Source organism: Physella acuta, unplaced genomic scaffold (assembly GCF_028476545.2).
Source record: "Physella acuta isolate Inbredline_101_S28 unplaced genomic scaffold, ASM2847654v3 ptg000412l, whole genome shotgun sequence".
Lineage (NCBI taxonomy): Eukaryota > Metazoa > Mollusca > Gastropoda > Physidae > Physella > Physella acuta.
In genome coordinates this window covers 1,082,501-1,107,883 of record NW_026731931.1, presented here as the reverse complement: position 1 = coordinate 1,107,883, position 25,383 = coordinate 1,082,501, and the positions used below count along the sequence as shown (strand labels likewise).

Sequence of the window (25,383 nt, the reverse complement as noted above, 5' to 3'; positions counted from 1 at the left end):
ATATATATATATATATATATATATATATATATATATATATATATATATATATATATATATATATATATATATATATATATATATATATACCTTTATATATTCGAAAATGAAGAAGGAACTAAAGAAACAGGATTTCAAGAAATATGTCAAGTTTGTTTTTTGTTAGTTTATGTGATCCGTCAACTTAACACATGCGGATCTGACAATGTAGGCTAGGCCTAGCCTTATGTAATTTACTCTCTGGTTGTGTTTGATAAGCGAGGTCATTCAAACACTAATTATTTTTAGTTTGGTGTGACACGTTTTATTATTTAAAAAATAGCTCTCTTTAATAAAAATTGTCTTACTTTATTTGCGTTTGTGTCTGTCTAAAGGAGAAACGTATGTTTTCATTGGAGAATAAATGTCAAATGTATGTGTTTGTAAAAAAAAAAAATTTATGGTTTGAATATTAAAACATTTACTTCGATAGTAAAAACAAAAATCGTCAGGAAAATCGACGAATCGTGTTTAAAAAGTGAAAATTTGAGAGCCCCTAAAATTTCGTAACAAGCCAAAGCCTCACGACTTCAATTTCGGTAATCTTGAGATAAACCCTTGTTGCTAACACTTGTCGTCTAGATTCAGTTTTAATTATTTTTAAATTGGCACACACAACATCGTTACTATCCGATCTGTCACCTTCAATAAAACAGAATCAAAACACAATTATTACCTCACAAAACCGTTGTATTTTCAAACGGTGTAGACAGTCGATCAATAGGTGTATACGATTTCCCATTTTCTTGGACTATAGCGCTAAAGGTTACGTCCTATCACCAGCTGGTCATTTCTTGATGAGATTCAGTTTATTTTATGACACAGGCTGATGAACCCATTTATGTGCCAGAAAAAGTATTTCTATTATGTAAAATGAGTTGCTTTAGATAAACAGTGTCCGTGGGGAAAGCGATGACAGCTGTTGTAAATACTGGAAAGGGGGAGGGGGGGGGGGCGTTTTAAATTGGGATTTGTGTATGGCTTTTTGTTTAATTAAAAATAGCTTGAAATTTAGACATTACAAAAATGAATTAACAAACAGAAATAAACGTCTGTAGAAATAAAAAAAAATGAGTTATTGGGGGCGAATTGGGGGCCCCTTAAAATGATGCTTGTATGAATACTTAGGAGTGAGATTTAATAAACACTGTAGACAATTTACCTAAAATTCGTGCTTTATTTTATGACTACCCCCTTATTTCACAAACTGGCGTTATCTGACGAAATGACTTTCAAACTCCTATCTTACTATTTAAAAGAGGGTCATTCATAGGACATAAACTTTTTTATTTGAATTCTGCTGCTGTTTGTAATAATTTTTTTTAAAAACTCATTTTATTGACATTAGCGAACGCTAGTCCTGACGATGTTATTTTATGGATCATCATCTTATTGTAAACAACAATTGAGTAGGAGGTGATGACAGCTGGTATTTATACTAAAGTGTGTGTGAACGTGTTTGATATTTCGAAAAAAATAAAAAAAGAAATTGAGATCTATGCATTAAAGCGTTGATTTTGAGTAAAAAAAAACAATTTAGTTGTAAAGTGAAATTTACTATGGTTTGTGAATGTAAAATCGGGGGCCCCTGACTGCAGTCTTCTCACCTTCCCCCCCCCCCCCCCCCCCCCACTGACATAGAGTTAAACCAATCAGGGGCTGTGCCTTTTGTTTTATTTTTACTTCCTTGTCTTACTCGCAGCTGCGCACATATTTCAGATGTCAACTGATAGCTTTACGTAGAGACGGCTTTAAACAAGCTTCGATTGAAGGGTTGTCTCAGTTGTCTTCCTTGCTCACCACGATGCAGATGTTTTGAAAATGGAAGACAAGTTTATCACGACGTTGTTTTTAACAATATTTTGGGGTTCTTTACTGGTGAGTACCATACTAGTTTATTCGATGTTAAGTATAGTCAAATATGTGTATAACTGTTAGTGTAAATTACAATCAGTGTCATTGTGCTCTTTAGTTGCCCTGGACTTATAAGTTCGCAACAGAAAGCTGCAAGTACCATACATTTATCATCTTATATTAAAATAAATTATAGTCATCGGTTGTCATATTCAGGGGCGGAACTACTATAAAGCCTGACTCCCCGCAATGCGAGGAGGCCCAGGCCGCTTAGGGAGTCCAAAAACCTGACCAATAAAAACACAATAAATTTTTTGCACATCCATAGAGTAGTGGCTTTGTAAAAGAAACCCAGATCTATAACAGCAGTGATTGTTTGGTAGTAAATAGTGTGAAAGATTGACAACCTTCTAACCACTTACATAACTTATCTCACAACTTTGAAATATCTAATTTAGAGATGCCCAAAGTGCTCACTTTAATAGTTTTGCACTGAGGTAATTAAAAAGCGGGACGGAGTGGTCTAGCGGTAGAGAGCTGGACTGCTAACCCGCAAGTCTCGAGTTCGAATCCGGGTTCAAGTCAGTAGACCGTTCCTGAGTCTACCCAACTCTGATAGGTACCTAACTCACGTTAGGGAAAGTAAAGCGGCTGGGCATAGTGCTGACCACAGTATCTTTTCATATGCCGAGGTCACAAACCGTCGGGTTTGAAAAGAAAACTTTATTAAAAAGCATTTTCTTCTCTCAAATATTATTAAAATAATAATAACTAGATACATGGCCCATTGAGGGAGAGATACAACGGGCGCTAGGTTGATAGTGTTGTTTTTTCTCTAAACAAAAACCAAAACCAAAATCACCACCTTAACTTCCATATTAACCGGAAACGAATAATTCCATTTTTATCAAGAATCCTAAACACCTAAACCTGAACCTAAGCTCAAACCTGACAAACTTTAGAGTTTCTTTCAGGTAACTTTTCGAGATAGTGAGGGGGTTAGGTAGGGGTGGGCTGAGCCCAAAGAAAGTCTAGGACGACAGAGAATATAATATAAAGAAAGTGTATACTTATATCAGTGGCTGACCCCTACCCAGAAAATTTTAACCACCCCCCTCCGACAATTTCAAGTACAGTCTCCGGAAATGAAAATATCTCAAAGAAACACCAGTCGCATTTGAAGATCATACAGACTAAAGGTAGAAACTACTTCTATAAAACAGACACGTTTACTACTTTTGGCCGATAAAACTCACTCACGCAGAAAGTGTTTCTTTTAGACGTTTTTTTCCAGGGGTAGGGCACTTGAATCTATAAAATTCTCCGTGGCAATGGAGGCCGACACTGGTAAAAGTATATATATATATATATATACATATATATATATATATATATCTTCTTCTTCTTCTTCGTTCTTAATTTTTAGTGAGGGATCGAGCCCTATCTGCCAAAGGGTTTGAACTCGAGACTTATTTTTTTCGAATTTATCAACCATGAGATTTGCCGACTCGACCATGGATTTGCTTCCATAGCCTTTGTCCAACCAAGAACAAACAACAAGGCAGTAGTTGTTTGATTTTGGAGTTGTCTCTCCTAAAAGAGTGGCTGTCCCCAGCTAACGAGCCTCATCTGCCCGAGGGTTCGAACTCGAGACTTTTCGGTTTAGCAACCATGAGCTTTACCGACTCGATCACGCCGAGTAATATGACGTCATTGATACTCGAGTAAACAATGAATTAAAAGGCCAATTTTTGTCTAATCTTAAAAGTGGTTTGCTTGCAGAGTTTGTAGGGGCGAAGGGCCTAATAAATGTGTCTAATCTTAAAAGTTGTTTGAGTGAAGAGTTTCTTTCATGCTATTCTTCGGGTAGGGGCGAAGATAGACCCTCCAACTCCCATAATAACGTCTAAGCTACCCCCCCCCCCCCATCAACAAAAATGACGTTATCAATACTCTGTAATAAACATACTGACATTACGGCCTAATTAATGTGTCTAATCTTAAATGTGGTTTGCCTGGAGTTTCTTTCATGCATCTCTTCGCTTAGGGACAAAGCCGAACCCCCCCCCCCTATCTTTTAAACAAAAATAATTTCTATAGGAAAGATATACTTTTACCAGTGTTGGCCTACCCCGACCACGAGAAATTTATTTGCCCTGTAAAATTTCAAGTGCCCTACCCCCGGAAAAAAAGCCTGAAACGAACACTACCTGCTTGAGTAAAATGTATCGGCCAAACGTAGAAAACAAGTATATATCATAGACGTATGCCTAGGCTCTACCTTTTGGTTAAGAGAAAAATACATCACTATCAACCTAGTGCCCGTTGTATCTCTCACTCAACGGGCAATTTATCTCGTTATATATAGTTTCACTGTCTGTGTATCTATCTATCATTTGGGAACGCTTTTACTATGAAGAAAACACAACCAGAGCCAGAGTAAAAACATGCACGAAAAACGAAACGCGACGTCACATGGAACATATACTAGGAAATTTTCTAAAGCCGCGAAAGTACACACAAAAATATGACGTCATTGATTTTCGAGTAAACATTGAAATAAAAATCAAATTTCGTCTAATCTTAAAAGGTGTGCGTACACAGTTATTTTCATAAATCTCTTCGGGTAGAGGCGGAGACCATCCCCCTCCCCCCTCGTAGATCGCATACCCCCCCCCCTCCCAAAAAAACACAAACATAACTTAAATAGAAATATATTCTTATACTAGTGCCGGCTTCCCCCGCCCCAGAGAATTGTATTTGCACCACTCCAGGAAGTCGTCTGAAAGAAACACCGTGAGACTAAAAGTAGGAAATTGATCTATATTATAGAGGCACTCTCTTCCTATAATCTGTATGATCTACAAATGCGACCAGTGTTTCTTTCATTTTTCTACCCAGAGGGGAAGGGGCGGTACTTGAAAGTTTTGGAGGGTGGGGTTTACATTTCCAGAGAAGGATTCGGACACTGGTAAAAACACATTTTCTATATACAGTCTATTTCGTTGAATGGAACGGTATACGTTCGTCCGGGTGAGTGGCGAAGCCACCTCTTCTCCCTCCCCACCCCCACGTAGAGTGGCATGAAAGAAACTCTAATTGCGACTTTTGTCATGTTTGAGCTAAGGTGCAAGGTTTAGGGGTATGGCAACGATTATATTTAGTATAAATGTGCAGTAACTATGTGTAAACCAAGCTTAAATTCGATAAAAATTCCTATTATGGATAAAAATCCGTTTTCAATGTCGTTTTTTTTTCTGTTCAGTTTGCTGTTAAGGTGGTGATTTTGTTTTTGGTTTAGAGAAAAGAGACTACACTATCAACCTAGCGCCCATATATCCTTCCTCAACGGGCCATTTATCTCGTACTAAAGAATGACACTATTAAATAAATGAATGTATTTATAACTATTAATATTAATGCAAAAACGTTAGAACAAAACAAACATGGGGAACAATAGTACTTATTAAACCACCCTATTTACATATTTAGACTGGCTTGCCAGACAGTACGGTACTCTGTTTACAATTTTCGTCGTGTAAAATTGAGATAATTAAATTGTGAAAACTTAAACGTGGTACTCCCACTTGAAAGTGTAAACTTCTTGGACCTAAAAGAAACATGACCGAAACAAACACATTTCTAAGTAATATATTGCAAATACCATTTAAGGGAAACAAAAATTTTCATCAAGGTTCTAAGTCGGAATATGAGGTAAAAAATGTGTAAATATAACACTTTATTCACGTTATAGTTTATATAGTGTGAGTTCATTTATATAGAGCTTATATACACACGGTGCATCTTAAATGGCTTAAGTTCCAGTACCCAAGATGACAAAAAATTAAAATGTAAGTACGTAAGGAACATACCATATTCAAGATTCATTGTCACTTGCATATGATATGCTTATTTAAGCAGGGAAGCTATTCTTCTTTTTTTAAAGATTTATAATAGTTTTTAGTAAGAAAAGACCAGTACTTATTTTTAACTTTAAACTTAACGTTGATAAAAAAATAGTAAACCATATATCATTAAAAAAGGAATGGTGTCATTGTATATTGGTAGTAGTTTTTTTATATTACCAGATTATACAGCCCAGTTTTGCTTAGGTTATCGAAAAATCATTTACTTAAATCATAGTTTTTACCAAATTTGTATTCGAATTCAACCGATACTATATTTAGCATTATCGCTAATTTAATGCTAACATTTCAAAAGACGTCCGACTTTTTCTTTCGTCCAATTTAATGATACAACCATTCTACGAACAAGAAATTATCAGGGACATTTTTAAAATTAGTTTTCAATTATATTGCTATGATTACTGCAATGATTATTTAAATTAATATGGCATTTAGTAAGTTATAACTGTCTTTAGAAGTTTTCCACATGTAACACCATTTTTGTGACCCCCGCAAAAAGTTTTACAGTCTATGGAGTTATCAAGGTGATTTGACATGGAACATCTGTTTTGATATTTAGCTCATATAAGGCTATTATCACACGTGGTCAGTTTTTAGCCCTCTTCGTGCAAGTTAAGTTTGCTCGATAGTGTTTTCATATGACCAGGTCTTTCACTCAGGCCTATGTAAAGAATTAGCCAGTTGTAAAGAACCAAAATACCCAAATAATTATGTTGAACATAGTTATCATTTTTCAACAAACAGTAGAGTTTATATCGGACTGGTCACTTTGAAGTCCTCCCAAAACATTTCAGACACCGGGCTCGAGTCCCTATAACGTCCATGTTTCCACCTAGCTCTGTGAGTAGGCCTATCTGATTTACGTTAGGGAAGTAAAAAGCATCTGAGTATACTGTTGACCACTCTATCTTTTCATATGCCGAAATCACAAAAGCTACCCCAGTGCACTGAATGTTGGGGTACATTTTAAGACGTTCATAACTTTAATTAATCGCTTAATTTTTTCCTATCATGTGAGTCACTAAAAAATACAAACTTTTATATTGTTTATATGTATATTTCCGAATCACAAATAGGAAATTTTAGCTAAAACTATTTTACATTAGATCAAAGCTGACGGTGAATCTGCCTTTTGTAACACACAACCACCTGGTTTAACTGGCTACAAGCAATACTGCAGTAATAGCAGCCAGTGTGTCACGGGAAATTGCACGGATTCAAAATGTATATGTGATGATGGGACAACGTTCAGCACTTGCGCTGTTGCGTGTGTTCCCGGTGAGTTCAAGTCATTATTTATACATTTTATTGTTAAATCGTTCAACATAATTTTGATATCATAATTAGGATAATTACAATTTAGCAATAACTCTTTGGTTTTAAGCCTTTTTTTCTGATATTTCAATTAAATTTACAACAATGACTAATGGGTACTTTTGGTGTTAATAGAGTTTAAAATTTCTGAATGTAATCAGTTAATGTTATGTTTTCTATATAGTTGAAGTGGGCTATCTGCGAAATATATGTTTGTGATAAACAAGCATATAATAAGAACTCAACTTAATCATCATTGTGCAATATTCTTATGGTTTCAATTTTTGTATTTAAACAAAAATTAATATTTTAATACTTATCTATTCAAAAATAAATGTTCAAATTGCAACTTAAGTTTTTAAGATGCAAAGAACAAAATTACATTTCACAAAAAAGTAAAATCTTATCTAAGTTATTTAACTTGATGAGGTAAAAACTAAAAAACTCATGAAAAATAAAAAAAAACGGCACAAATTAATGCAGTGTGTGCTTTGTGTGATGAAATGAGTTTAAGATGTATCATGCATTGATAAAGTGCGGTGTAGTAGACAGTGTAGTAGACAAAACAAAGATATATTACATTAAAATTATTGTTTATATTACAAATTATTATTTTCATCAATAATAATTAAGAAGTCGTTGCCAAATGTCCTTATTGTGTTTACGCTTATTTTTACGTTATATTTGCGTTCGCGTTAGTATTTGCTTTTATGTTTCCGTTGATATTCCCGCTTGCATTATTTTTTTCTGTGATGTTTGCGTTGAAAATTATGTTGCCTTTTATGGTTGTATTTTTGTATGTTTTAATTATTGCGTTTAAATTTGTGTTTATGTTTCTGGTTATGTTTAGTGTAGGTTTTAGTTTGCTTTTCATGTTTGCTTGTGCCAGTTCAAGGCTAGTGTTTACTATTTTTCGTAGATATTAAGTTGGTGGGTACCTACATAACGTCGGTAAATCCGACTGGTTATATTATTGACCACACCATCACTCATATGCCCAGAATACTTAAACAAGGGATCTCTATTTCATCTTCTGCAAAGGCCCAAAAAGGTCTAGGTATTGTGTCCACCAAAGGTCCGAAGAGGAACTTTGTTTACTTTAACGTAAATTGTGCGTCAAAGCTAACCATGACAAATAACCCCGGTATGAGAGCCTCGTTAAATCGACCCGCAAAAATGAGACCGTGCACTATTGTTCTCTACCAGTGGTTCATTTAAATAAAACACCGAAATTGAGGTTATTTTCTGTGCATTTTCCGTCTAATTTTAGGTTTTCTCAGTTGTTATATTTATATATTATATTTGATTTTAAAACTTATTATTAACATGCTTTTAAATTTATTTTAATTTCTACATTTTAATAATAATTTTGAAATATTTTAACAAAAATTCGTTAGTTTAGCTTTTAAAACCGATTTTTTTTTAAAAATGTATAAATATTTCGTTCTTCTTTAAAGGAATCGAAATTTTTAATGACTAAATAGGTCCACTAGATACAATGATACTTATTATAACAATATGATGCCCCTCTTGCTTAATTACATGCAGTTTATACAACATTGATTTTATAGATTGTAATAGCACAGTGACAGGCACAACAGGAACGATAACCAGCCCAAGTTATCCACAAAGTTTTGCAGCCTACTGTACTTGGACCATTCGAGGACCGATGGAGACATACATATCCTTCGAGTACTGTTTTCTTTCTTTTGATCTTTCTATGAACTCCCTAAAAAATAAATGTGTTCATTCTGCCTTGTTTTTAAAACATGTTCAAACGGTACAACTTTTTAAAAATTTCATGATATTTTAAGTAGATTAGGGTTGCAGTTGACACTATATAATTAAATTTAATACTTGTAGTAAATCTACGGTCCTAAAGTTTAACCGGGTGTTGAAGATGTTTGAATACAAAGATACCGCAGATAATATCTATAATTAACCATTCGTTGAAATATTGTTTTTGAAATATATTTTTAATTGAAATTGAAATTGAGTAGCCTTTATTTTATTTTATAAATCCTGAAAGGCATGTAAAACCGATATTTAAAATGGTAAATATTATGATTTAAAGTACGAGAACTGCATTGATGTTGTTTTAATAATTACTTTTGATTTAATATTTATCTAAAAAAATACCCTGTAAGTTAGATAGTTATTAGAGCGGGTATACAAGAAGTCAAGCAAACTAAATTTTAATAAAGGAAATAAAGTTGGAGTGATCTCCTCTAAACTTTCTCGTATTTTATTTTACAGCAGTATTTGGATTGTGATTTTCAGCGCAATTGGACTATAGAAATGTATCTAGTAAATGTTTAATATTATTTTAAAAAATAGAACCGAGTAGAAAAAAAAAACAAGATGTGTGCACCTAATGGATGGAAACGATGTGTGTATAATAGAGCGAAAAATTAGTGCATAATAAAGGAAACATTGATTGTTTTTTTTTTAAATAGTTAATTCAACCTCTAAATAGAATTTCGTATCACCGTGCATTATTATTGAGTTTTGACGTACGTGAAAAGTTTAAATAAATCGGTATGGTAGAATAGGTTAAAATTGTGCTCGTATGTCGTCGCTCATAACCGCGGTAGAAAGAAGAATCAAGATAAATAACTTCTTGTGATTTAGATAAATAGGCGATAACGCCAAATACTTTTTTCAGTCACTCACAGTTAGAGAGAAACAAGTGGATAGAATAGTATATGTATATGTATGCGATTTCGTCTAACTAGGTGAAACGGTACTCAAGTTATTGAAAACAGAACTATAGTAAAGTAACACTTTCGTATATTAGAGGTAAATCGTAAATCAAAAGTGATTCAAGTTTAGGACATGTTACTTATGTATAAAATTTCGTCTATCTTAATGAAACAGTACTCAAGTTATCTTGTTCCCACTGAAATAAAGTAAAAGGCAACTTCATGTTACAGGAAAGCGTTCAACAGTTAATAGAAGCTCAATCAATAAATCTTATTCTTAAATGTGAATTTTCTTTCATCTGAATTAAACGATACTTACATTATTGGTTTTTTATCAACCGGAAGAGTACGTACCCTTTTCGGTGATCGGAAATTGTTTGAAAGGAGACAACTACAAATATACGAAAACTCCTCAATATTACTTTAAAGCTACATAAGCTCTTTACTCTTCTGTTCACAAACTAACACATAGACAAACACAATAGCATACACAAAAACTATTACTTTTTTACTCAGGGAGGTAAAATATTATAAAACATCTTCTATACTCCGTAAATGAAGAAGCAAAAAGAAACTAAATTGGAACATTTTTTTAACAATAGAGCATTCAAAAAATACCAATAGAATAACACTTACTTCTTGATTATGTACTGATTACATAGGGGTAGTGAACCATTCCGGCGCTGGGGGCGAACTATTGATCTTGTGATACTCTGTTGATTGATTTAAAGATATTTACGTTGGTAAAAAGGGCGAAAAGTGCATCACGCCTACAATACTGAAACGATGGCGATTTTTCAGCTACAATCATTTAGAAGTTTTGCTTTGGTATTTCACAATCAATAAAAAAATAGTTAACGGGGAAGTATCGCCCCGACAACGGATAATTTACAAATAAGTTGCCAAAATTCACCTGTACGTTTTTACTTTCTCGTATTCGAAGTATAGTAGAAATATTTTAATCGTGCAAAAAATAAACATCGATATTTTCACAAAATAAATAGTTTTGCATTTTTGTCCGTAAATGCGTGTGTGTGTGTGTATGTCTGTGAAAACGTTAAATTGAGTAGCTATACAGTAAGTTGATGAAATTTCTTATAGAAGTATTATATCAAATTTGTTGATCTGTATTAACTTTTTCGCGGTTTCCTGTAACCGGGTGTAAAATTTATTTTACTTTTGTTTGTTCAAAATCCTACAATTTAAGTACTGTTTCTGATAAATGAATGCAGTTTAGAAGTTTTACGTTGGTGTCACACGATTAATAAACAAAAACGTTCAATCAGTATGTAAAGCCAAGTTTCAGTCTAGTTTCTTAACTTCGACTGTGTAAATGATTATTTCGGCTCACAATAGTCTTTTGAATTCCAGATTTGCGCATATAGAGCGACGAACGGATCGGCCGCCTCGTTAGCCTTTCCCTAGCTAGGGCTCTGATAGTTTATATTAAGTCTTCGACCTGTAAGCTCGATGTAAATTATGTCGTGTAATATGTTTATGACGCAATACTCTGCTAAAAAAATAGAAATCGGGTTTTAAATGTAAAACATCTTAAAATTCTTTTAATTGAATTATTTAAAATGTTTTACAGCTTTTAAATCTTTTTCTTCACGTTTAAGTTTAAAATACATGAACACAAGTACAGTCAAGGACTGCTCATCAGACTACCTGCAGATTTTTAACGGATCATCGAAGTTTCATACGTCGTATGACACAATGTGTACAACATGGCAGCCACTCACAGTGTCAACAGGAAATAACATGCACATAGTGTTTAGGACAACAGGAAGATTACAATTTATCGCCACCTACAACATATATGGTATTATATATTCACATATAATCATATTTATAAGCAATTATTTAGGTTACACACACATATATATGTATATATATATATATATATATATATATATATATATATATATATATATATATATATATATATATATATATATATATATATATATATATATATATATATATATTCGGGCAAATTCCTTCGGGCAAGTGGCATTCGGGCAATTGTCGCATTCGGGCAAGTGTCCATACGGAAATCGGCCTTCGGGCAAACGGCATTCGGGCAAGTGTCTTTCGGGAAAACGTCCGTCTCCCATATATATATATATATATATATATATATATATATATATATATATATATATATATATATATATATACTTATATATATATATATATATATATATATACTTATATATATATATATAAGTAGTATAGTAGGTCGTGTTTGGCGCGTAAGAGGAGGAGGAGGCGAGGGGGAGGAGGAGGAGGAGGGGGAGGCGGAGGAGGGACATTTGTTGATTATTTTGACCGTTATTGATTGATTTTTTGCCCACCTCTTGATTATTTTGACCGTTATTGATGGATTTTTAACCACCTGTTGATTATTTAACCCTGTTATTGATTGATTTTCGACCACCTGTTGATTTATGCCCCTGTTTTTTGACCAACTATTGAATTTTTAGCCCGTTGTTGATTGTTCATTAACCAACTGTTGATTATTTTGACTAGTAGGTTATTGTTTTGATCGGTATGTTGACCACTTGACCACTTGTTGATCAGATGTTGTTTTACATTGTTTTATTAGCGGTTATCATAGAGGAGGAGGAGGTTATTGTTTTGATCAATTGATCGATATATTGACCAGTTGACCAACTGACCAGTTGTTGCTCAAATGTTGTTTTACATTGTTTTATTAACGGTTATCATGGAGGAGGAGGAGGGTATTGTTTTTTCCATTTGTTATCCAGTTGTTGACCAATTGACCACTTGAGCTATTGTTTTATTAATGGTTAAATAATAATGTTATACATTTGTTTACCAGTTGACCAACTGACCAGTAGTTGACCAGATGATCAGTTTATCGGTTGTTGACCAGTTGCCCATTTGTTGGTTGTTTTTATTGACCTGGACAACAGTCCGGCTTTAACAGTATATCGTAAAATAGGATGCGGGTGAAACCCGGGGGCGGGTGGGGAAGGTGGTAGCAGGTGATACCCCTTCCCTTTGTGTGTTGCAATCCCATCCGCCCTTTGTCTGACGTCTGTGTGAGCTTGTCTTTTTTATTTATTTATTTATTTATTTTTTTATTTTTTTATTTTTTTATTTATTTATTTATTTATTTATTTATTTTTTTATTTTTTTATTTTTTTATTTTTTTATTTATTTATTTTTTTATTTTTTTATTTTTTTATTTTTTTATTTTTTTATTTTTTTATTTTTTTATTTATTTATTTTTTTATTTATTTATTTTTTTATTTTTTTTTATTTTTATTTTTATTTTTTATTCCACTACTTTTTAATTTTAAGGTTCTATAATTCTACCATATAGACTTCCACTTAAAATATATGTTTAAATACATTTTGTTTATATTTTTATAATTTTCTAAAAAAATATTAATATAGAAGATAAATAAAATTTTGTTTCTGTGACCTCGGCATATGAAGAGATAGTGTGTTCATCACTATACCCACCCGGCTTTACTGTCCCTAACGTGAGTTAGGAACCCATCAGTACTCAGAGAAATTCTATTGATTTGGACCCGAATTCTACTCTTCTCTGTCTATAGAATGGGACTTCTGTGAGAGTGGGGAGGGAGTGGGGTGGTTCACCCCTAAGCTAATCCACGACCACAACGATGCATCTTTCATTCTTTTTATAGTTTTTAATCGTCACCCTTTAAACATTCTCAAGTACGAGAACTCAGCGACATACATTATCATAGCGACAATGGAACGGTGTACCCCCGTGCGTTTATTGTTTACATTTAAAAAGGCGTGACGCGTGTGCTGCTCGCGTCTTCCCTAATAGAGCAACGAAGGTAGACTCTGATGTTCTATAATTAGAACAGTCTTGTTTACATTCACAAATAGCTTCACATAAATTTAGGATCCCAGTGGTTTAACTGAGGACTGATACGGGCGAGTTATTTTTATCCGTCATCTATTGACATCAAATAGGCTAATTCAAGGGTTCCCAACCTGGAAGGTCTTTCTGGGGGGTCGCCAACTGGTATACTAAACCTTAGTAATTTGAAACTAAACATAAATATTTGGAAGAATTTTTGAAATTCAGCTTCATTAACATCTTTGGAAATGTAATAGAGAAGAAACAAAGCGCACTGTACAAAGTTGTTCTCAGTCACGAATCTATGAAATCTTCAAAACTAAAACGTCATTTGAGACGAGTCATTCGGAACACGCCAAAAAAATGTATGGAGTTCTTTCGTCGGTAAGAAGCTAGTTGCAAACTCCAGAAACTTGATCGAACAGGAAGTTTTCACCAGCACTAGTGCAAACATCAAATGAAGTCGCGATAGTAAATGCCAAGCAAAAAAAAAAATCAATAGGAGAAAATCTCATCAAATGCTGCATGTACGTAAGTGTTAAATAACACATTTTTATTGAAATTAAGGTTTCACCATTGTTTGCTTTTCAAGTTGATAAATCAACAGACGTGAGTTCGTGTTCGCAGTTGCTGCTCTGTGTCTATATTCATGCGGATGATAGCAAAGAAGAGTTGCTCTTTTGTGAAGATAGCATGGAGAAAATAAATACCTTTTTTGAAACTGGATGATTAAAAAGGGTTAGAATGACTGTGGCGGTTTGTACGGATGGTGCGCCATCTATGTTTAGCTCAAATTGGGCTTTCAAAAAACAGAAAAGATTTAGCTCCCTAACCACTGCCCTAACCAATCGACATCAAGATTCCATTGCTAGTATAAGTCGTAAATTATATAAAATCCGGAGCCTTCAAAGAACTGAGCAAAAACATTAATATAGATCACGAGGTTCTGCTCTTCTACACTACAGTACGCTGGCTGTCAAACGAATTGTTGTGAATCGTGTTTTTGAATTGAAATCTGAAATCAAATTGTTCTTGGAAGTGCAAAGGAAACAAGACTTTTTGGTATACTTAAAACGACATAGAGTGGTTGGAGAGAGTATCTTACCTAGCAGATATGTTCGAACATCAAGATAAGCTTAACCTGAAGCTTCAGGGAAAATGAACGAATATTATAACTTTCCATGATAATACCGGGGCATTTTTATCAAAGCTGCAAAATCGGTAAAGAAAACAAATCTTGGAAATATTGTAAATTTGAGAAACTCTGCGGTGTGGTAGATGAATCTGATTGTGAGGTAATTAACATTTTGAAAGAAGCGATTTCTGGGCATCATGAATCTCTTGAAAACGAACTGCATCGCTATTTCTCTGAGCTGAAAAAAGAAGAATCTGCATTGACGCATTATCCATTCTCTTCTTCCCTTGATGTTGCCAGCATTCCCGATGAATTACAAGATGAATTCTTTTATTTGCAGAATGATTCCGAGTAAGATGAAAAACTGCAGACACAATTTTGGTGTAATATTCACCATTCATACCAATGTAAAATTGATTGACTTTTCGATAATATATTTTCAACACTATTCTTCGATTAAAAACAAAATTAAGATAATTATAATGACATAGGTTGGCGTTAACAAAAAATGTTTTTAATTAAACACTTAGCGAAGAAGGTTTAGTGAATAGAATGCAATTTTACTCATGCTTTTAAAACAGTTATCAAGAGTAGTTCATATTGAAAGTCTACTAGACAATCTTATTTTAGTGCTTATTAATTTTCATACTAATTTCGGCTTTTTAATTCTATGGGGGTCACGGGTCACTTACTTTTTATAAAAAGGGGTCGCCACTCGAAAAAGGTTGGGAACCACTGGGCTAATCTAACACAAGGCGAGCTTTTAGAACTTTGTTGAAATTAATTCAAGGGAGAAAACCCTAAACATATTTACTAATGTACCGCTGGTGTAATCTTTACAAGCTTGCAAAACATACCCGCGTCATTCACTCTAGCATTTTTAAGTGTCACAATGGAGCGCGCCCAAATTCCATTGTATACCGTGAGCGCAATACCCATTGTATGGGTAGCTGAGCCTAGGACAATAGCTATACCCCAACGCACATGGATGGTTGGATAATAAGCGAGGTATCTTTTCCGCGGAGCGAACCGTGAAACAGTCGAAATAAAGGAAGTCGCTTTTGTATTTTATGTCTCAATCAGGGTGGCGCGATATTTTTTTTTCTTTTTATCCGTGTTGTAAACAAAAGGAGGAGGAGAAAGGCCAATGACCTACCCTCCTACTCTTGTGTTCCGTGAAGACAAACAAAATTTCAAATGTGTATTTGTTACGATTTAGTAGCGAGATATCGTCTACTCGTTTCTTCCTTGTGACGGCATTATCAGGGGAGACGATTCGCTTTGAGCTACCCTTCAAGCATTTACTAAATCACCGCTCACAACATTAGCGACGCGTACATGTAAAGGGTATTAATTAGTTTACGCAGCGACTTATCCAACTTTCTTTCACCAACATAAAAAAATAACCTTTGGAAATATTTGATCAGAAATTCATACTTGTTCGGTAAAGGGAGAGAACGCAAGGCATAAATTAGCATGCCACCTATAAAGGCGTCTGTCGTTTTCTTTGCATAAAAGAGTTTTTTAAAACCGTGTCACCATCCCATTGTCACTTTCGCAGTTGGTTTTATTTTAGCTCGAAGAACTTTATTTTTTAACTTCACGTTGAGTCATTTTTTTTATTTTTTATTTTTTTTTAAACGCGTATTTGGTACGTTTTAGTAGCGAGATATCGTCTACTCGTGTCTTCCTTGTGACGTCATTAGCAGGGGAGACGATTCGTTTCCGCGGAGCGAGTCGTGCGTCATTTAAAGACATCAAATATCGTAATGTTACACAAGACAAGCTTTTAGTACTCTGTAGAAATTAATAAAAGGGAGAAACCCCTAAAAAATATTTACTAATGTCCCGCTGGTGTAATCTTTACAAGCTTACAAAACATACGCCGTCAATCACGCTACGCATTTTTTTTATAAAGTCCTACGAAGGCACGCGGCTACCTTCCATTGTGTGCCGTGAGCACAATACCCATTGTATGGGTATCTGAGCATAGGACAATGAACCAAACAGACTGTGTCGGAAAAATACTTCCACACAACACCCTTCTCCCTCGAAGACAATTTATTTTTAACTTCACGTTGAGTAATTTTTTTTAATTTTTAAAATGTGTATTTGGTACGTTTTAGTACCGAGATATCGTCTATTCGTTTCTTCCTTGCGACTTCATTAGCAGGGGAGACGATTCGTCTTTTACAGTGAGCTAGACCATATCTTTTCCAAGTGCTACGTACGCGAAATAAAGACACTAGCTTTTGTATTTTATATCGCAAGCAGGTGACGGGATATTTTTTTTTCTTTGTAGCCGTGTTGTAAACAAAAGGTTAGAGGAGGAGATTACTAAGTAAGAGGGGAGAGAAGGCGGCTACCATCATGATATTTGAGAACATGGCGAAGTTTAGCTATACTTACAGAGCTCAACCATAAGTACAATATTTCTTCTTGAGCGTTATCGGCAAAACTTGTTTTAAACATTATTAATACGCTAAAATTTTAAAATATTATTGTTTCATACACTGATCTCAAGATAGAGTTTTTAATCAGATCTATTATTATTGTTACGGTGACTGTTACAATGAAGACATACATAAAATTATAACACATTTCTACTCTTAAGTCGTTGAATAAAGCCAAACATTTGTAGCGTTAAACATTTTATGGTGTTTTTTTTCTTCTCCTCCGCCCTCCCCGTACCCATCCCAACCCTTATGTCGGATGTTGCGGGGATGTAAATCTGTTTTTTGTCCTGTGTTCTATGCATTAAATATTAAACACGTATACATCTATACTCAATACAAGTTATACCCCCACATATATTGGTAGGTTATGAAGTGTGTTAAAATTTTATAATTAGTTTAATTTTTATTAACTAGTTACGTAATTTGATTATTTGTTTGATTTAAATTGTTTAATTTGATTGTTTACTTGTTGTTAATTTGTTTGAAATTCATTTTATGCAGTTTGATTTTAACTTTATATATCCAACATAACGCTAACGTATACTTTGTGCCCCGACTTCCATTAGCCACAGGTGTTACTCATTACCAACACCTGTTACTTATCAATCCGCAATCCTTTGTTTTTTAGAAGGCCCGTACAACGGCCGAGCTACTATTGATCGCAGCCGCTGGGCCATCACACCTAATTAAATTTGGTCACGCATAATGGATTTATGACGAGTTCGCTGAAGCGATCACAGCAGGGGTCCCGCGTTTAATCGAAAGAGCTAAGTCCCTCTCCGCAAAGCCACCGTTAAGTGTAGCGACAGATGTTACCACTTTAATGGATTTTTCCCCGATCGGTTTGACAGCTGTGCAACAGCTGGTACCACACTTTCCACTAACACTTAAACGTACAGTGTCATGGGTTTTTAAGTTTCTGGTACGATTATGTTAAACGTATACACATTCACACAATCACAGAAACTCACTTTCTTACTTTTATATTAAAAGACAAGTATGTGTTATTGTTTTGTTACTTGTACCTGTAACTCGGTATCCTATATAAGATTTTTGACTGGAAGCAAAATCAACCATTTAAAACGATGGATCCGAGATGGAAACATCCGTTTACCGCTCTGATCGCTGGGTCAACTGGGAGTGGTAAAACAGTATTTGTCAAAACATTTTTATCCCAGGTTTCAGAGATGATGGATCCTGCACCTGAGGAAATTTATTACTGTTACGGGGAGTGGCAGCCTTTGTTTGATACCATGAAGAACGTTCAGTTTGTAGAAGGTCTTCCTGACTTAGAAAGTGGATCAATGGGGGATGGAAAACGTCGACGTCTAGTCGTCATCGATGATTTGATGGCGGAAACAGATGAGCGAATTACAAAATTGTTTACGAAAGGAAGCCACCATCGTAATATTAGTGTTATGTATATTGTCCAAAACCTATTCGGGAAAAATAAAGAACAAAGAACCATCAGTCTCAATTCGCATTACATAGTGTTGTTCAAGAACCCTAGAGACGGTTCACAAATTACAAATTTGGCAAAACAAATGTATCCCGGTCGCGTTTCATATGTCCAGGAAAGTTTTAAGGACGCAACATCGGCCCCTCATGGTTATTTGTTGATCGACCTTCGGCAGGAAACACCGGATAATCTGAGATTACGCAGTAGTATCTTTTCTTACGAGCAGCAAGTCGTTTACGTCCCGAAATAAAAGCAACCATGTCTGAGTCGGTAAAACGACAAGGTGAGATGTTAAGGTTTTTGGCTCGGGCCAAACCACCCGCCGTGAAAGCCGTTGTCGAAAATGCTACCCCACAACTCGTAAAAACGTTATGCGAGTGCTGTCACAATGTCTTAAAAGGCAACGTTCCCCTCACGCCCGGTCAGAAGAGACGTTTGCGTCGTCACAAAGTGAACTTGAGACAACTTACCAAAAAGTCATTGACCGTCAAAAGACGAAAGCAAATTTTGCAGACCGGCGGTTTCCTAGGTGCTTTACTCGGACCAGTTCTCGGTGTACTTAAAGGTGTCTTGGGATTTTAAGGATGGCCAGGAAAATGCTTTTAATGGATCCTCGTATATTAGAGTCTATGCAACAAAAAACCTATGTACCACCCGACACACTCAATGATAGTCTACGCCTTTTGGATATGCAAATGGAACATATCTTAAATAGGGAAGATTTGTCACCAAACGAAAAAGTGAGACAATATCAAAAGACACTACAGCTCTACACGACGCGACTTAGCGATTATAGAAACAAGTCCCTAGGATTAGTCGATGTGAAACCACCCACCGTGAATACCCCAACGACCGAGGTTGAAAAACCACATGAAAATATAACCGATCCTAAAAAAGAAACGATAGACATAACAGAATCTGAAACTAAAACGAAATCCGTCTCGCCTGACTCTGAAATTCGCCCCTCGAAGAAAACGAAGACACACGTAGAAAAAACTTCACCCTCGAAACGTACCAGAAGTAAGAAAACTAAAACAAGCATTACCAAATGGGACGCGTGGGAAAAAACCAAACACTAAAAAGACATTACTATGATCCTAGTAGACCAGGTGCCTACGGCGGGGTGTTTAAGCACCCTGAAATTGGAACTAAGAAAATTAAAGAATGGTTAAGTCGTCAGGATACCTACACGTTACATAAACCTCTTCGGCGACGCTTTCAGAGGCGCGCCACCATCACCGGTGGGATAAATCACCAGTTTCAAGCGGATCTCATAGATATGCGCATTTTACGAAAGCACAATGGTGGTGCTTCTTACCTACTGACCTGCATCGATGTGTTTAGCAAATTCGCCTGGGCGATTCCGATAAAGAAAAAAACGGGTAAGGCGCTAGTGGAGGCCGTACGTAAAATATTTACGACTAGAAAACCTATAAATTTTCAAACAGACAAATGTAGTGAATTTGTCAACAAGACATTTTTAAAATTTCTTAAAGATGAAGGCGTTCATTTCTTTACCACTGAGAATGAAGATATTAAGGCGGCTATAGTTGAAAGATTCAATCGCACATTAAAAGAAAAAATGTGGCTTTACTTTACAAAAACAAATCGTCTTCGTTACATTGATGTCGTAGACGACTTGATCACCAACTATAACCACTCGTACCATAGGAGTATTCGTATGGCCCATGTGAATGTTAATTTGTCTAATCAAGAAAGGGTCTGGAATACTTTATACGAGCCAGGGGACATTACTTATCGAAAAGTATTTAACGAAGGTGATCGTGTACGGATCGGCCTAAGCCGAAACACGTTTAAAAAGGGTTATACCCCTTCGTGGACGGAAGAACTGTTTACGGTGAGCCGCGTGAACGCGACAACGCCCGTAACGTACGTCTTGAAAGATGATTCAGGTGAAGAAGTGAAAGGCTCGTTTTACAAAGAGGAGCTTCAGAAAGTGGGGGACAAAAAAGTGTACCGCGTCGAACAAATTATACAAGAAAGAAAGGGTGTCGGTGGTAAAGAGTATTTAGTCAAGTGGTTCGGTTATAACCCTTCATTCAACAGTTGGATTTCAGCTAGAGACATTTCGAAATATAAAGACTAAGGATGGAGGAAACGGTAAAAAGCCTAAGTCTGGATGACCCCGTTGTGGAAGAAACGCTCAGACCGTTCGGTGGGCTCGAGGTGAGACCCGGATCCACCACGTCTTCTATCGGTTTGACCATTTCGAGCTGGTTTGATAAACTAAAGACACGACCGGAAATCATTTTCATCTCTCAAATGTTGGTTATATTTGTCGTCATTGCTTTTTCACTATTTAATCTGACGCGTGGAACGGTCGACGACAAAGAGGGAAAACTTTGGGTCGTGTTGTTATCCAGCTGTCTCGGATATATTTTACCTAACCCAACCATTGCAAGGACCAAAATTTTACAATGAGTTTTTATGTGACCCTGCCTAGCAATACATCACCAAATGTATTTCCAGACAATGAGGCTGGGCATTTTTTCGTTAAATTACCACAGACTATCGATGTGAGTTTACACTACGAAGTTGGTCTGGTCGAGATTCAAAAGCCAAATGCGTTTTGTATGCTTAGCGAACATGAAATTTGGCTCCAGTATCATTCCATCACAGAAGGTGAAGACGTTAACCTTTTTCTATATGGATTACGTCAGTCCAAATATCAATACATAGACTTGCTTGTTAACGCTATAAAAAACTAGTAAAAAGAGAGGTAGATGAACGAAAAGTGGAAGTTATAATTTCAAACTGTAACAAGGGATTTAAGAAAGTTGTCGTAAAAGTAATTGCGGCGGGAATAGAAAGTACCGTCCGTGACAGGTTGACAAGCTATTTGCTTGTTCCTGGTAGAGTTACAGAGAAACATCTCCCTGAAGACGAAGTAAAAACGGTATTCGTCTATTGTGACCTCGTAAAAACGAGACCGGTTGGTGATGTCATGGTCCCTTTGCTTCGGACCGTACCGATCGTTGAGAAGAAACCAAGTTCCGTTTTTCGTATTTACGACAAACCCCACTACATCCCCCTGAACCGCTTTTCATTCGACACTGTGGATATACTTTTATGCGATGACTTGGGACAAACGCTCTCATTCACAAGTGGAACGTCAGTGTTGACACTCCATTTTAGAACACGTAAACATTTCGATCACGAATAACTCACACCATGGTGAAACACACACTTTTACATCAAAACCCTAAATTGTACGAGGATTTTTACTCTAACCAGTACGGTGATGGTTTACCCGTTTTTATCGGTGGACGAAATCATAGAGGACACGGTATTGGTAGTTTCTTTAGTGGTCTAGGTCGAATGGTCCTCCCTTGGATAAAGACGGGAGGTAAGGCTTTACTCAGAGAAGGTGTTAGTACTGGGTTGCAAGTTGCAAACGACGCATTAGCGGGAAGAGACGTTGTAGAATCGTTCAAAGAACATGCCAAGGAAGCCGGACATCGTTTATTGCAAGGCGCCGTTGATCACCTGGGACAAAACCAATCAGGAAGCGGGTTGAGAAGAAAGCGTGGGCTCTCGAGACCACGGGGTGAACCCTTCGAACAACAGATAAAACTAACACGCAGACCAAGCCACAAACATTCGAAGACGTGTGTTAAGAAGAAGCATCCCAAGTATTCAGATATATTTGCTTAACCATGGCTCTTATTCACCCGAGTTCATGTGAGTGCTTACATTCTGGATTGGATTTATTTAGTACACCCCCGACACAAACTGCCGTCGAGGAGGGTCAATTTGTTGAAATACATCCCCTGGCGTCCTTGGCACAAGGTGCACCTATAGAATTTGCCATTTCTGGCAACAGTGAAGATTATCTCGATTTGTTTAATACTTATTTACACGTGCGCGCTAAAGTGACTTTAGCGAATGGTGATTCAATACCGCCTGACGTTGATGTCGCAGCCGTCAATTATTTTTTGCACAGTTTATTTTCACAAGTGGATATGTCTCTAAACGATACGCTAATTACTGCTAGTGAGAACACCTATCCGTATCGCGCCTATCTGGAAGCTACGTTAAATCACGGGGAAGAGGCCAAGAATGGGTCTCTATCGGCCGCTCTTTATGCGAGGGACTTAGCCTGTTATTTCGAGGAATTCAAAGATGACAATAATGAAGGGTATAGGATTCGCCGCACCACCGCTGCTAAAAGTCATGAGATCGATATGATGGGACGTATACACTCTGACATTTTCGCTCAAGATCGGTATATGCTGAATGGTGTTGACATTAAAATTAAACTTACACCCGCAAAAGACAGTTTCACTCTCTTGACAGCAGAACCAAACAAGGGGTATAAAGCGGTTATAACGTACGCAACATTGGTAGTTAGAAAAGCCAGATTTAACCCCGCCATTTCTATCGCACACGAAAAGGCTTTAACGACAACAAATGCAAAATACCCTTTTAAACGCGTTGTAATAAAAACCTTTGCTATACCGAAAGGTATGTTAAGTCACAACCAAGACAATTTGTATATGAGTCAAACACCGACCCGTTTAGTGATCGGTCTAGTCGCCTCTACCGCCTTTAATGGAAGTTACACGAAAAACCCCAACATTGTCACTTCACGTATTTAAATGTAAGCGTTGATGGTCGCTCGTTATCGGGAAAACCACTGGTCATGGACTTTGACAAGAAACAAGCCATTAGAGCGTTTTTCAATAGTAACCTCGCTCTTGGTATGGTTGGAAAAGATGCTGGGAATGGGATAGATTATAAAAACTTTAAGAACGGGTATACCCTGTTTGCTTTTGATTTAAGCCCTAGTCTTTTGGATGGTGAACAATTTGAATTGGCTAAATCCGGACCTGTTTCTATTGAACTTAAATTTTCACAAGTTACAGCTGACCCGATTCAAGTTATTGTGTATGCTGAACTTGATTCGGTGTTAGAAATTTCGAAAACGAGGCAAGTGCTGACAGATTACACCGCCTAACTTGGCCTATAAAAGAAAATGAACACAAGAGAACTACAAAGTATACTGGCCGCGGACTTATTTGTTCAACGCACAACTCTCTTTGCTGTTTTAGCGTGCGATCAGTTACCCGCGCGTCTCGATAGAACGAAGCAAGCGTTCATTATCAATCTAGATTCGTCCTCGGAGGCAGGGAGTCATTGGGTTGGTCTATTTTTCAACGGACTATCGCAATTTACTTATTTCGATAGTTTTGGATTACCACCTCTGGAGCCGGCCATTTTGTCTTTTGTAAAAAATAATTCAAACAGACCACTCGTTTACAATTCAAGAGTGTTACAAGATATTCTAACCAACAGTTGTGGGCTATATGCAGCCTATTTTGTTTTGAAGAAAGCTCGAGGTGCAAATTTAAAAGTTATATTACAACCCTTTTCGGCGTCAGCGAGTCGTCAATATATTAACGATCGTATTATAACACGTTTAACACTTCAAATTATTGGAACTTATTATAAAAGATTATTTCAAGATGTCTAATGAAGATTGGATACTTGTGGCCAGGAGTAACAATAAAGTGACGGAAATACGAACGATGAATCACACCGGATTTAAATTGGCGATTGTTAGCCAATTCATGAACAAAAACACTTTAAATCTTAGAGAGCTTATAGATGGGACCTATCTTAATTTTCCTACAAATTCTGGTGTTAGTATGAGTCGCGTCTGCTTTGAGCGCCTATTGAGTTTACAGGATGAAATTTTAAAAGCCTTTGATGAATTGGAAAAACGTTAATAAACAAATAAAATATAAGAAGACTTTTGTTCTAATTTAGTGTGTGTGTGTGAATGTGTATACGTTTAACATAATCGTACCAGAAACTTAAAAACCCATGACACTGTACGTTTAAGTGTTAGTGGAAAGTGTGGTACCAGCTGTTGCACAGCTGTCAAACCGATCGGGGAAAAATCCATTAAAGTGGTAACATCTGTCGCTACACTTAACGGTGGCTTTGCGGAGAGGGACTTAGCTCTTTCGCTTAAACGCGGGACCCCTGCTGTGTTCGCTTCAGCGAACTCGTCTTAAATCCATGATGCGTAACAAAATTTAATTAGGTGTGATGGCCCCGTGGGTGCGATCGATATTAGCTCGCCCTTGTACGGTGCTTGACAAAAACAAGGGACCGCGGATCGATATGTAACAGCTGTCGCTGATCGTTATCTTTAATGAATGTTCTATGTTTGTATACTTTAGCGTTGTGGTGGAGAATTCAACCTGTTTTTTGTACACGGTCGTTGTGTTGGAGAATATAAAAACTAAAATTACGTAACTCGTTAATAAAAAATTACACAATATAAAAAAAGTAATTAAATTTAAAAATAAAATTAAAAAATTAAAAAAATTACACAATTTTTAAAAAATTTAAAAATTAAAAAAAAATTAAAATCCAATTACGTAACTACTCAATAAAAATTACAAAACAAAATAAATAAAAAATTCAAACTAATTATAAAAACTAATTAAAATTTAAAAAAACTCATTAAACTAATTAAAAATCTCATTAAAAACGCATTAAAATTACGTAACAAGGTCAATGATTACGTAACTAGGTCAATGATTACGTCACAAGGTCAATGATTACGTCACAAGGTCACCAAAAGGTGACCCACCCTCC

The 25,383-nt window shown here is 36.0% G+C and overlaps 1 protein-coding gene and 1 long non-coding RNA gene across 2 annotated transcripts; both read left to right on the top strand.

The window, feature by feature from the left end:
- The first annotated feature begins 7,004 nt into the window (after nt 1-7,004).
- LOC131942594 (uncharacterized) lies at nt 7,005-11,527 on the top strand. Its single transcript, XR_009386789.1, has 3 exons — nt 7,005-7,097; nt 8,705-8,825; nt 11,455-11,527. It is a non-coding gene; the product is annotated as an uncharacterized LOC131942594 (long non-coding RNA).
- A 10,903-nt stretch (nt 11,528-22,430) lies between these two features.
- Nucleotides 22,431-23,731, top strand: LOC131942567 (uncharacterized). The gene is made up of 2 exons (XM_059302462.1): nt 22,431-23,086; nt 23,380-23,731. Exons 1-2 carry the CDS (start codon nt 22,431-22,433, stop codon nt 23,729-23,731), a joined length of 1,008 nt encoding a protein of 335 aa, XP_059158445.1.
- The last annotated feature ends 1,652 nt before the right edge of the window (nt 23,732-25,383 follow it).